Source organism: Ambystoma mexicanum, chromosome 2q, assembly GCF_040938575.1.
Source record: "Ambystoma mexicanum isolate Mex_15411 chromosome 2q, UKY_AmexF1_1, whole genome shotgun sequence".
Taxonomy (NCBI): Eukaryota; Metazoa; Chordata; class Amphibia; order Caudata; family Ambystomatidae; genus Ambystoma; species Ambystoma mexicanum.
Window position 1 is genome coordinate 546849515 of NC_090924.1, and position 12522 is coordinate 546862036.

Consider the following 12522-nt stretch of genomic DNA (forward strand, 5'->3'; position numbering starts at 1 on the left):
GAGCGACGTATGCCACTGATTGTGTGGTCAAAGATCACTAAGTCATCTGCATATGCGAGTACCAAGCATGGAGTTTTACCAATGTTGGGAGGACAGTTTTTTGCTAAGGCTAAAGATGACGGTATGTCATGCACGTACAGATTGTATACTAGAGGGGCGGTCACACAACCTTGTTTAACTCCTCTATTTTGTATGACTTCCTCTGTCATACGACCTGCTCGATCTAGTTTCAATTTAACCTTGGTATTCTGATGTAGTAATCTTAAATAGTATAGTAGGTCAGCTGGGCAGCCAAGCTTTTGTAACTTCAGCCATAGTTTTTCTCGGGGGATAGAATCAAAGGCCGCTTTAAAATCTATGTAGAGTGCATAGAGGGGTGGTTGTCCGCTTTGTAAGGCTCTGGTCCGCAAGTAGTCCATAACAAAAATGTTGTGGCTAGTTGAGTAGTCTTGCCTAAAGCCACTTTGGAAGCTACTTAAGATTTTAGCCCGGTCAACCCATATCTGTAGTTTTTTCAGCAGGAGTGACGCAAATATTTTGCTTGTGCTGTCTAACATGGAGAGTAATCTGTAGTTATTAGGGTCTATTCGATTACCTTTTTTAAATATTGGTATTAGTATGGCTGATTGCCATGAACTCGGAAGTACCCCTGCCCTCAAAATCTTGGAGAACAGTACATTCATTAGAGTGGCCCAAAAAATTGGACTACTTTTTATTACAATATTAGGGAGCCCATCGGGACCGGGTGCCCTAGATGACTTCAGCTGTTTAATAATAGAGAGGATGGAGTCATGGGAAATGTCAATATCAGGGTCCGTTGGTATATCACCCAAAGGGGTCATCTCCTCGGCTCTGATCACTATGTTGCGTTTTTCCAAAAACGCAGTCCATTCCGCACTGGAAATAGGATTAACTAATTGCCGTGTCCTATTTCCTCTTGCTTCGTTAAGAAGAGCCCATATACTGCTAGTTTTACGGGAGCAAATAGTCTGTATTAGCTTTTGCCAAGCTCTATTTCTATCAGAGCTTCTTTTTGCTTTAATCACCCTCCTATATCTCATCTTTATTTCCTTGGACACAATGTTATATATGTCCCAAGTCGTACTCGTTTTCTTTGCTCTTCTTAGCTCCGCCCTCAATGTTCTTTTAGCATCTCGAATAAATCTGTCATAGGTAGGACATTTCTCCTGCTCACCGAGCATATTCCCAACCGGGGTTGCGGCATATTGCTCAGAGAACAGGTATATCCAGTCCTCGACTCCATCCATGGTCATTTTCTTAAAGTCTTCAACATTGAGATAGCCGCACTTATGTAAGGCTTCCCCAGCGTGGGCGATATTCTTATCCGACCAGCGGATGCATGTCCCTGCATGGTTGATGTTCAGATCTCCCATAGTGCACACTCGATCGTGAGTTTCCAGGCCGTCAAAAGAGCACACCAAGATAGCATGGTCACTCCATATGTTTGGTATTACCATCATATCATCAATCAGTAGCAACAGACCCGGGGACACGAAAATATAATCTAGGGTACTGATCACAGTTCCATTGTTCCAAGTATGTTTACCCGGGTGATCACTCTTGGTGCGTCCATTTAACATCTCAAATTCCCACCCACCAAAAGAGTGTACCCAGTCTAGTCCTTCATCCTCTATTTTATCATGCTCCATAACACATCTGGGACGGAGTTTAGGGTTAGCAAAGCTCCTCTCTCCCCCAAGCATATGGGTATTAAAATCTCCAGCCACACAAACATTAATGTTTCCTTCAATGGTTAACCAACTGGCCAATAGCTCATGTAGCCCTTCTTGTATTGATTCTCTATACATAGCGCCCGGAGGATTATATAAGCACACCACCAAGACTTTCTCGGTGGTCTTCTTGATATTATATATTATTTCAACAGCCAATAGTTGGTCATTTTGGCTCCCGAGAATCCTCCTTGAACTTAGGCTATTGGATACCCCAATCCATAGCCCCCCAAAGGGTCTACCTCTTTCGCCTCGTTTGGCAGATACCTGGTAACCCCTATATCCATCTAGAAATAGGGGATTCATAGCAAAGGTTTCTTGCAAGCATATACAGTTGTAGTGAGATAATTGAGCTATGGGGCCTGTCTTGTTTAAAAGGTGGGCAAAGCCCCTACAGTTCCAAGAAGCCAACGATAATTTTCAATGATTCTCTACCACCTTAGACAATGCCTCCGTCAACCATTTCAAGACGGATTGTACATCATTTTTGTCCATCTTGGTTCCTGATGGCAAAATAGGGCAAGCGTCCAAGGGCCCATCTATAGCATTTTCGATTTCAGAGCTGCTGGGCTCATTATAGTTCACTTCAGCGTCTATCTCAATGTCAACAGTTTTCAGCTCTGTTTTATAGGTCCTTAATAGTTGGGCGGTCGATATAAATTTGCAATGCAGGGCTGATACCTTGGGATGGGATCCTGACAAAGGCTCAAGGAATTGAAAGTCTTCCGATTGTAAAACTCTCAATTGTGGTACCGAAAATAATCTCTTTAAAAATTCGGAGCGAGAAAGCCAAGCGCTTGTGCCAGATTGATATAGATTTCTAATAATACAGGTGCGATTCCCCCACTTCGAGTCACACTCTTTTACCAAATCTGTAGAGTTATGAGCTGTATTGTGGAGGCAATCAAGCTCTTGAGCTGTCTTTGGGGGCCTTACTAGAGTGCCATCATCTTCAAGTATAGATACAATTGTTGAGTTTTCGAGTTGCTCGGCCCCATCTGGGGCTTCAGTGGTCTCCGCGATCAACCAACTAGTTAGGCGACCATCTCCTGCAGCCCTTCGCTTCTTTGCTCGAGCTGCTCTTTTTTTCCCTTTTTTTGAGCGAGGAATGGGCTTCTCTAGTTCAAAAGGTAAGAGCTCTTGAGTATTCACTCTGGCCCTATCTAACGCTGACTTGGCCAGTCTCCGCTGCTTACGGGTCATTGGTATATCTGGTTGAGCTGTTATGTCAGTGTGGGGACCAGGAAGTTGTTGTTCGTGCATCACGTTTGCTATTATAATAGCTTCAGATAGATTGTTTTCCGCATCCTCCACCGCCTTCCGCCTTTGCTCAATGTCACTCATCAATGTGTTTGTGTTAGCCAATATGCGACCCGACATCTTCAGCAGTATTTTTAATGCAAACTGTAGGGAAGTCACGGAAGCTTGTAATTCGGCGATTTCCTGGGCTGCCGGGTGTATATTACTCTCTGTCTCTCTTCCATTAACAGATGAAGTATCGATGACTAGGTTAGGTGATGTAGATAGCCTCTCCATTGTTACAGCTTGAGAGGGTCGTTTGCCGTGATTTTCACTCTGGTTCTCTGGTATATAAGACTCCATATCCTCCGAGTGCACCACTGTCTGAGGTGTCATGCCTCTCTGTATAGACAGGCATAAGTCCAATAAGGAGTTGTTGTCAATATCCTCAAAATTTAGTGAGCTGCCCAAGTTGGGGGAATTGGTGACTTGATTCATAGGCGTCTCAAGGGTAGTAGAATTATTTTCAGCCGGTATGTTTATGGGGAAGAAACCCGTTATCTTGCCTTGATCTACAGGGGTTCTCTTCTTGGCTTTATTTCTCCTACCTTTAGGCTCTTCCATTATAGGACCCAAGTCTGTTTCATGTGTCTTTTTCCTTAGATTATATTTGGAAGGTGCAGATTTTTTATGGGGAGCCATCCACTCTGGGATAGGTAGGCCGCCTGGCACCAGTGGGTAGAATTAGCCAATTACAGGATCAAAGGGAAGATCCCCACAGTCTCCTGTTAAATTGGTATTCTACCAGGCTCAGCTTCTGATGCCACTGATCTTTGTCAACAGAGGATCGTAAATACAATGTTAATTGCACCAGGGAAAGTATCCACGTGCTCAGAGTTATCACTGCAAAAGAGCTGTCACCCCACTCACAGGATCTTGCAATGGGGAGACAGCCTCAATGCGCAGTTTAAGGGGGCACCAGCCAATGACCTAGTCAGGCCTGTGCGAGTACGCCCAGCAGTTATTTTCGCATATAATGAAATATCCAGATATAAAGGTCACTCCTTAGTAGTGGTCTCCGTTTGCCAGTAGGACCCAAACACTTATTTGGGTTTCGGTCGCCGGTAGCCCCCGGAGAACTTATCCACTGCAATGGGCTCCATTATGTACCTCCGTGGCGCACAGCGCCCCAAGGTGCACCGGGCACCAGGCTGTACTCAAGCCGCCCCAACACCCACAGGCGCCAGACCCCCCCGTATCTCTTGCCGTGAGTCCAGTTACCTCCGGGGGGGCGCCGGATCACGATACGCACCAGTGCGCCCTCTGCGTTCCGGACCGAGTGTGCTCAACCAGTCACCCCTGGCGGCTCTTCTTACGTCGTATGCTCCTCCGTACTCCCGACTCCGACTCCGCTCTGGTCCCGGCACTAGAGTCAGACCGCCAGGGCCCGCGCCTATCGATGACACAGTGCGCGTAGATTCGAGGAAAGAACCCAGAGCCCAGTCGTCTCAAGCCGCACCTCTACACCACATACGCAGGAACTGTGCGTCGTAAGAGGCCGCCTCCGAAACGTCTCTCAAAGATGTTTATAATGCACTAAGCAGCCCACAGGTATCAGATTGTGACAGAGACACAAGGTGACAACAGAGACAACGGGACAATAGGCATCAGAAGAAATCAAGAATCACTGGAAGACCTATCTACCTGAAGAGATGTGTTTTCAGGGCTTTCCTAAAGAGCATCGGGTTAGGCATGGATCTAAAGGTTGGTGGTAAAGCATTCCAGAAGGACGACACAAGGATCCAGAAAGGTCTTCCAAGACTCCTGGATCAAGTGTATTTAAGTCCCTGTAACTGGGTCAGGGTGGAAGATTGTACAAAGGTACCAAAACTTTAAGATATTCAGGAGTGTTGCCGTAAAGGCAATGATGCACTAATGTGTCCATTTTGAAATGGATTTGCTCCTGCACAGGGAGCCAATGAAGATCTCTCCTGAAATTAGAAATATGAGATATTCAGGGGATGTTCAGGGCCACGTGAACCGCGTCATTCTGAATAATTTGATAGGCCTGGATGTTAGACTTGGAGGCACCACCTAGCACGTCATTACAGTAGTCCAATCTAGTTAAAATCGTGGCCCAAGCTATGGTCACTGTTTTTTTTTCACACAGATAAGGACGAATGATGAGGAGAAGCCTTAGGCAGTAGTTAAAGTTCTGACACAGATGGTGCACTTGGGCATCCAAATTAAGGGAGGCCTCTAGATTTAACTTTTTTGTGGACCACAATTTTATTATCTTGAAGAAGAAAGTTGTCATACAAAGAGTCAAGTTTAGAGTGAGCCTGGGGAGACTGAAGATAAGGAGCTTGGTTTTGCTGCCAGTAGAACACAGCCAATTCTCGGACATCCAACCCTTGATGGAATCATAGATGTTGTTAAGGGCCATGGAATCCAGGGAGTGGTCCCCACTTACCTCGATGACCAGCTGTGTATGATCAGCGTAGTTGGTAAAAAATGCACCCAGTTTCTCCAAGAGCTAGAAGATAAAGGTTGAAAAGCAGGGGTGAGATAAAAGCACCCTGGGGGACACCGCAAACAATGGGGGAGGCAGAAGAGGAAGCCGAACCCCATCAGATTTTCAATTCCCGGGTGGACAAGAACGACCGTACCAAGTCCACCACATCTTTAGATAAAGGGACTATTGGTGATGGTATCCCTGTGGGTCTTTCTGCTTCCTTCAAATTGCTAGACAACCGCACTGTGACCAGCCTCTTGCACAAAGAATGAGCTTCTCAATTAGCTCTAATGTTAACTATCAGACAAACACCAATCTCATAAATAGGCACCTTCAGGACCTGAACGTCAAATGGGAAGTTCACTGGGGTTCTACAGGGCTCCAAACTCTCTGCAGTGGTTTTCGTCCTGTACCTGAAATGCTAGGTTCACTCTTAGATGACCCAAAATATCTCTCTACAACAATACGCAGATGATAGCCAGCTCAGAGTGAACTGCTCCCACTGCACCATACTCCTCCAGCATCCATGCCACTATTCAAATGAGGATGACGTTCAAATACTTAAAGCTCAACCCAACCAAAAAGGATTGTTTTGTTCGCGGTCACCCAGGCAACAGGAGGTCATCCAAGGATGGCTGAATGAAATGCACTTGGATGGTCTGACTCCTCAACATGTCCACTCCACCAAATTCCTTGGTTCATTTTAGATAGTGACATTTCCTTACAACAGCATATTAACAAAATGGTATTTCTTGTTACAGTGGGCATGCAGAGAGAAGCTAGTTTAGCATGCATCCAAATCTGGACAGACAACACATGAGAAATACATACTCTATCATATGTATTTGTATTCATGTTTTATACAGCAGAAACCTAGCTCCGGGGCAATACATTGTTGTACATGCTTGAGAGAACAAGATGGGTACATTTATGTTCCCGGACCGGCAAACTACGAGTTCTGCTCACGGTGCCTTTGTGCCCACCAGGTCTGACCTGACGGGTATACTGGCACCCCTGAGCAGAGCACGCCGCATGCACCGGCACCATTCACGAATGGTGCCGTGCATCCGGCTTCCCCATTCCCATTGAGCCCTATTGGGCTCAATGGGAATGGGGAAGAATATTTTTTGCTGTCCAGGAATGGCCAATGCCCGGGTCCACCGGGGTTGTAATACCCCGGGAATTTCCCATTCCCGGGAACAGGAAAAATGTGCAAGTTTGGCGGCAGCCTGACAGTTTTACCGGCAAGGATACTGCCACACTTGTAATGAGGCCCATTGTCTGCTATAGAGACTACCAGATGTCGGCCCAACCGTAGTGACCAGTTATAATGGGGCAGCAGTCAAGGTACATGCTGGTCAATAACAATAAAGATATGGATTCTGCTTAACCCCCACTAAAACTAGAAATATTAAGACCCAGGAATGTGATGGACGACAAATTTCACACTACTAAGTAATAGCCCATTCAGAATGTCTGACGTTGCATACCCGTTGAGTAATCCTAGTTTTAGGTGCTCAAATTAGATTTGGTAGAGTGCTTGAGTGCAGAAAAGGCAACAGAAAAAGTCTTTAGGTCACCTGTTCACCCACAGTCGCGTGGTGGTTCGAATCATAACAGTTCAGTCTTGAGGTTTACAGTGTTGTCACATTCCGAAATGTCCAGTAGTACATGGAGATAGAATGGTTACAACCCAACTGCCAACAAGCTCTCTCACCAGTGTTACTAAGATTCTGAAAGCTTGTCACGCAGAGATTTCTCAATGTTGCTAATGGGTTCTACTGTCTGAAGATAGGTGTACTTCACAGGTGAGACAGTTTGCAATCACCAGAATTGTAATCATTATTGACTTCCTGTTTTTATGGATTTGTGCTACATGATGGCTACCAAAGCACTGTCCGCAATAACACCACTTTTACTGTGGTCCTCTCAGACTGCAGCAAGGGGAAGAAATCTGGCTTAGCATGTATTTGCTGCCCATGCAGGCAAGTGGTTGCTGAAAAAGCACCGTTCTAGATGTTAGATACATTATTTCCATAAAGGAGACTATGAGGAACAGTGAATGCTCTTGACAACACCTTCCCTTTTGTCAGGCTCCCAACATGCAATAAGTACGGAACAAGACTGTGAAACTAACAGGTCTAACGGGAGGATTGAATAAACATGGCAGTGAATCCGAGTTTCAGCAGATGTATCACAACCTATCAGTTTGTCCTAGGTTGAAATGCGCGTGTGCTGCTTGACACACACATGGCACCGTAGTCTGGTACTACTTTGAGTTCAGTATAACATAAAAAAATATAAGCCCGCCCAATCACTCAAGGATTCAAGACCCCTTTCTTTAAGGAATGGTTTCTCCCCCCCTCAACACCTAGGGACACACACACACACACACACACCCTCCACTCATCACCTGACCTGAGAATAGGCGGTCTACTCCCCCTCTTTGTCCTCGCCACATTGCTTGCTGACAAAGCGCCCACCCCGGTTATCTCCCCGCTCCCTTGTTTCTCTGCTTCCCTCACAATGTTCTTCCCACTATCAATGTAAATCAATATGTTGCTTCCTGAAGCTATGTCCTTGCTCCATAACTCAATAAATACAATAATAATAATAATATTAATAATAATAATAATAATAATAATAATAATAATAATTCGATTGTACTGAAAAAACATGGTTTTTGGTACCCTGTTCTGGCAAAGAAAAGGAGGGAAAACGCAATGCTGGGTGCATGGACCAATAGAATGGAACGCCTAACATCCAGCTTTTGGACCAGAAGGATCCCTGAAAACGACTTCTTCTGAATCACTAGATACCCTCAGACATTTGCTATATCGGTTTGTTGTCAGATGTAGAGCACATTGGAATGATTTGACTCATAACAGTGGCTAATTGTACTGAGTGACTCTCGCTCACACACTGTCCTTATAATGAAATGAGGGTGGCACGGCTAGTATAGCTCTGGAAACCAGACGACGCAGAGCAACACAGGTTTGAATTCCGGGGCCGCGCTTAGAATCCTCTTTGGTGCTAAGTGTGTTATGTGTAACCAATTATACAATTATTACTTTCTTAATGGCTTATGTGCCTGTCCCATAAGCACCATGCATGTCGCGAAGGGAAAACAAAAACAACCAGCGACAAAGTATATTGTATAGTGCTAAACCAGGTATATCACTGACCATTATATGGTGTAGTTAGATTTGGGTGAGCAATGGGAAGATATAAAATCGAACATATTTAGCTTGTGTTCATGGTAGACCTTCTGAATGGACAAGAATGATAATAGTCCTCTTGATTTAATCAGATAGTCACCCTTCCCAGGGATGCCTCACCTCATTACTCTCATGTATGTTGTGGTCGATCATCTGAAGCAGGAACCACATGACATTCCTCAGTATGAAGGTGGTAATCAGGTTCCAGTGAATGATATTTCGGAGGCATCGGATGCTCCTGGGGGGAAGGAAATGGGGAAGAATTTATATTTTGTTCTGTTCAGAGCAATAGAGCTTTTATGGATCATAAATTCATAAAATCAATTCGTTCCACAAAATCCCATCATAAGTGATTTTAAATACAGTAAATAATTTCAATTAAACAAAAAGGTGACTTAATGTTATAAAAAAGAGAACATGTATACATTGTATAGGCGTCCATAGGAAACATAGTATCCATTAATCCAAGTTTTCTCCAGCTTAATAAATATTGCCACTTGTCCAAACAGTTGTCATGACTTGCCATGCTGAAGAGAACAGTGAACACATCAACACATCTAGAACACATTGCGTGCTTGACCTGCAAATCAAAGCACCGGATGAAGGCTACCAGCGCAATGATGGGCGAGAGACGTGAAGCCTCCAGTCTCGTTCACATTGGGAAGTGAAGGGCTCTGACAGGTGCAGGAGATGCACTGGAGACGAGGCAAATTGCGTCCATTTGCCAGGCAACCATATCAGCTATATCCAGGTGCTGTAATTCTGGATTGACCTAATAGCGGGAAGTTACCTGATGCAGGACACACAACTCTACTAAAACACCTTATTTATTTATTTATTTGTTTATTTACTCTTATCGCTATCTCTTTACAGTCAAAACTGAACTACTGCAGCCACCTCTCGGTAACAAATAAAAAATAAAAAAATAAAAACAGTAAAACAATAGTTTACACAAACCTACAGTGGAGAAGTGTATGATACTGACGCACGGGAAATCTGCCAGGTCAAACAGAACAGGGGAATGGATGAAGGATTGAGGAAAACTCACGACTTCGGAAAAGGTCACCCTGAAGCTGCCGGATAAAGAGGATATATTACCTGGAATAATTCTCGTGCTGATTCTAAATCTCGCGAAACTTGAAGCAGGCATAACACTGTCTTAACAAAATGATCCCTGCAGAGAAGTACCCACCACTTCTGGCACGTACTCACACGGTACTCACCCGGTTTCGAGAGGGAGTCAGCATTCCGAGTATGGTAAGCCTTGGGTGGTGTCTCAAGAAACTAGAGTCTTCTCATGACCACAGGGTGATATTTCTGATTTAAAAGAACAATTGTCTCTGCTCGAGACTTCGTTGAAGGCTCCAAAGTAAAGCCTTGTTATATTGTTGTCAGTTACAGGTTTATCCAGGCTGTTTCTCTTTGTTATCGTTCATTGCATTTAAAAACCTGGCATGTAAGCCAGCTAGGGTTTGGAAAAAGTAACGACGGCTGGGCAGCCTGAATTGCTTTAGTTCGATAATGGAGTGTGCTACAGTTGGGTATTATATGCAGCCGTGCACCCGTCGCGGGTGGTGAATGTAAGCGACTGCAAACTTCGTGTTGCTTTGGCGTCATGAACTAGCGGCTTTTATTAAGATTTCAAACTGTTGATTGTGGACGGTCCCTGAACCCGAAGACAACTTCAGACGAGAGCAGCAAGGGTAGAGGGCAAGGGACTGCAGGCATGGCAGCAGATTAATTAACATTAGCTTGCTGCTTTTCAGTTGAACATTCGGTAGATAGTTAGGTGGGTTGAGTACCTGTGGTGGAGATCTGTCCAACAAATAAGCTTCAGTCTCCACAGCATCCATCTAAGGCAGAACAATAGGGCGCAGGAGTTGTGTAATCACTGCACCAATTATTTGAGGGCAAAGTGTGTCTACCACGCACTATAGGTAACTCTATAAATAGTGTTATTGCAAATATAATACCGATCACGTCCTTATTATTCATGCGCTTTAGAGAAAAATCAGTAGCAGCTGCTATAGTAATTCCTGAGACTTGAGGTAACGGGACGGTCTACCCTCACTCTCACTATCCAAGCACCACTCTACCTCTCACCCACCCATCCATCCTAGCCCCACTCTCTCTACCCCGAGCAAGCCTAAGCCCCACTCTCTCTAGCCCCCACCCCCTGGCCCCACTCTCTCTACCCCCACCCACAGCCCACTCTCTCTACAACAGCCCCACTCTCTCTAGCCCCCACCCCCTGGCCCCACTCTCTCTACACCCTACCCACGGACCCACAGCCCCACTCTCTCTACCCCACCCACCCACAGCCCCACACTCTCTAGCCCCCACCCACCCACCATAGGCCCCACTCTCTCTAACAAAGCCTCACTCTCTCTAACACCACCTACCCATCCTATGCCCCACTCTCTCTACCCCCAATGACCCACAGCCCCACTGTTTCTACCATGCAAGCCCCACTCTCTCAACCAACGCCCCACTCTCTCTAGCTCCACCCACTCAACCAAAGCCCCACTCTCTCTATCCCACACCCCTCGCCCCTAGGGCCCTCTCTCTCTATCCCCACCCATCGACCCTAAGCCTCACTCTCTCTATCTCCCACCCACCCACTCTAAGCCCCACTCTCTCTATCCCCCACCCACAGTCCCATTCTCTCCATCCTCCACCCACCCTAAGAGCCACTTTCTTTATCCCCCCACACACCCACCCTAAGCCCCACTCTGTTTCCCTCAGCCACCCTAAGCCCCACTCTCTCTAAAACCCTACCCACCCGAAGACCCACTCTCTTTACCCATAAGCTACACTCTCTCTACCCCCACCAACCATAATAAGCCCCACTCTTTATACCCACACACACACCCACAGACCCACTCTATCTACCCCCACCAACCCAGAGCCCCACTCTCTCTAGCACCAGCCTCCCACTCTAAGCCCCACTCTCTCTACCCCCACCCACAGTCCCACTCTCTCTAACCCCACCCACCCACAGCCCCACTCTCTCTTTTCATAAGCCCCATTTTCTCTACCCCGCCACCCACCCTAACCCCACTGGTTCTATCCCCATCCATCTACTTTAAGCCGCTCTCTCTCTATCCTCCAACCATCTACCCCAAGCCCTACTCTCTCTATCCCCACTCAGCCACAGCCCACTCTCTATATGCCCCAGTGTTAGAGAGATTTCTCACACAAGTGCTAAATTCCCTCTACCTTAGAGCCCTCCAGCTCTTTTGCTATATTTTGGGGCTTTGAACTTTTCATTTTTAGTGTGTTTTAGTTTTGTGTTCTTTGGATATGGAGTTTTAAAACAACTCCATAGGCATCATCTTTTTCTGTGTGTCACACAGCACCTCCAGTGCAGTGGCATAGGGATGTCTTTCAGGCTTTCCAATGTTTAAATACCTCCTCTGGGACTGACTACTGTCTCCCAGAGCATTTAAAGTTAAATTGACTTTACTAGTCTCATTAAACTTACAGACCCAGCGCACCCTATTTTCCTATAGAGTGCTGGAGGGGTTGCCTAGCTTCCTCTGAGTCACAACACTCATGTAACAGTCACATTTTACCCTTTCCTACTTTAAATGGCTGATGGCAGTGGTTTAGATCATCTACCGTGATTATTCTGACCACTTATAAAGGTAGATAAAAATCGGGTCAGCCATGTTTTTCAATATGGCTCCCAAGACCTATCTGTAAAAACAGACTCCGGTCGACTTTTTTCACCATTTCTTTTAGGAAAAGTCCTTCTTGTGTTTAACTCTGCGCACCAAACCAGGTTTGGTCGCTTTGT

General features: G+C 45.6%; 1 protein-coding gene across 3 annotated transcripts in view; it reads right to left on the reverse strand.

Annotated features, from left to right (window-relative positions):
* The window catches only part of CRHR2 (corticotropin releasing hormone receptor 2), a 2206543-nt gene that overhangs the window by 500093 nt on the left and 1693928 nt on the right, over positions 1–12522 (reverse strand). For all 3 annotated transcript variants that reach the window (XM_069647696.1, XM_069647698.1, XM_069647697.1), the window contains one exon: positions 8844–8961. In XM_069647696.1, coding sequence (XP_069503797.1) covers positions 8844–8961 — 118 coding nt within the window. The remainder of the gene's footprint in view (positions 1–8843; positions 8962–12522) is intronic.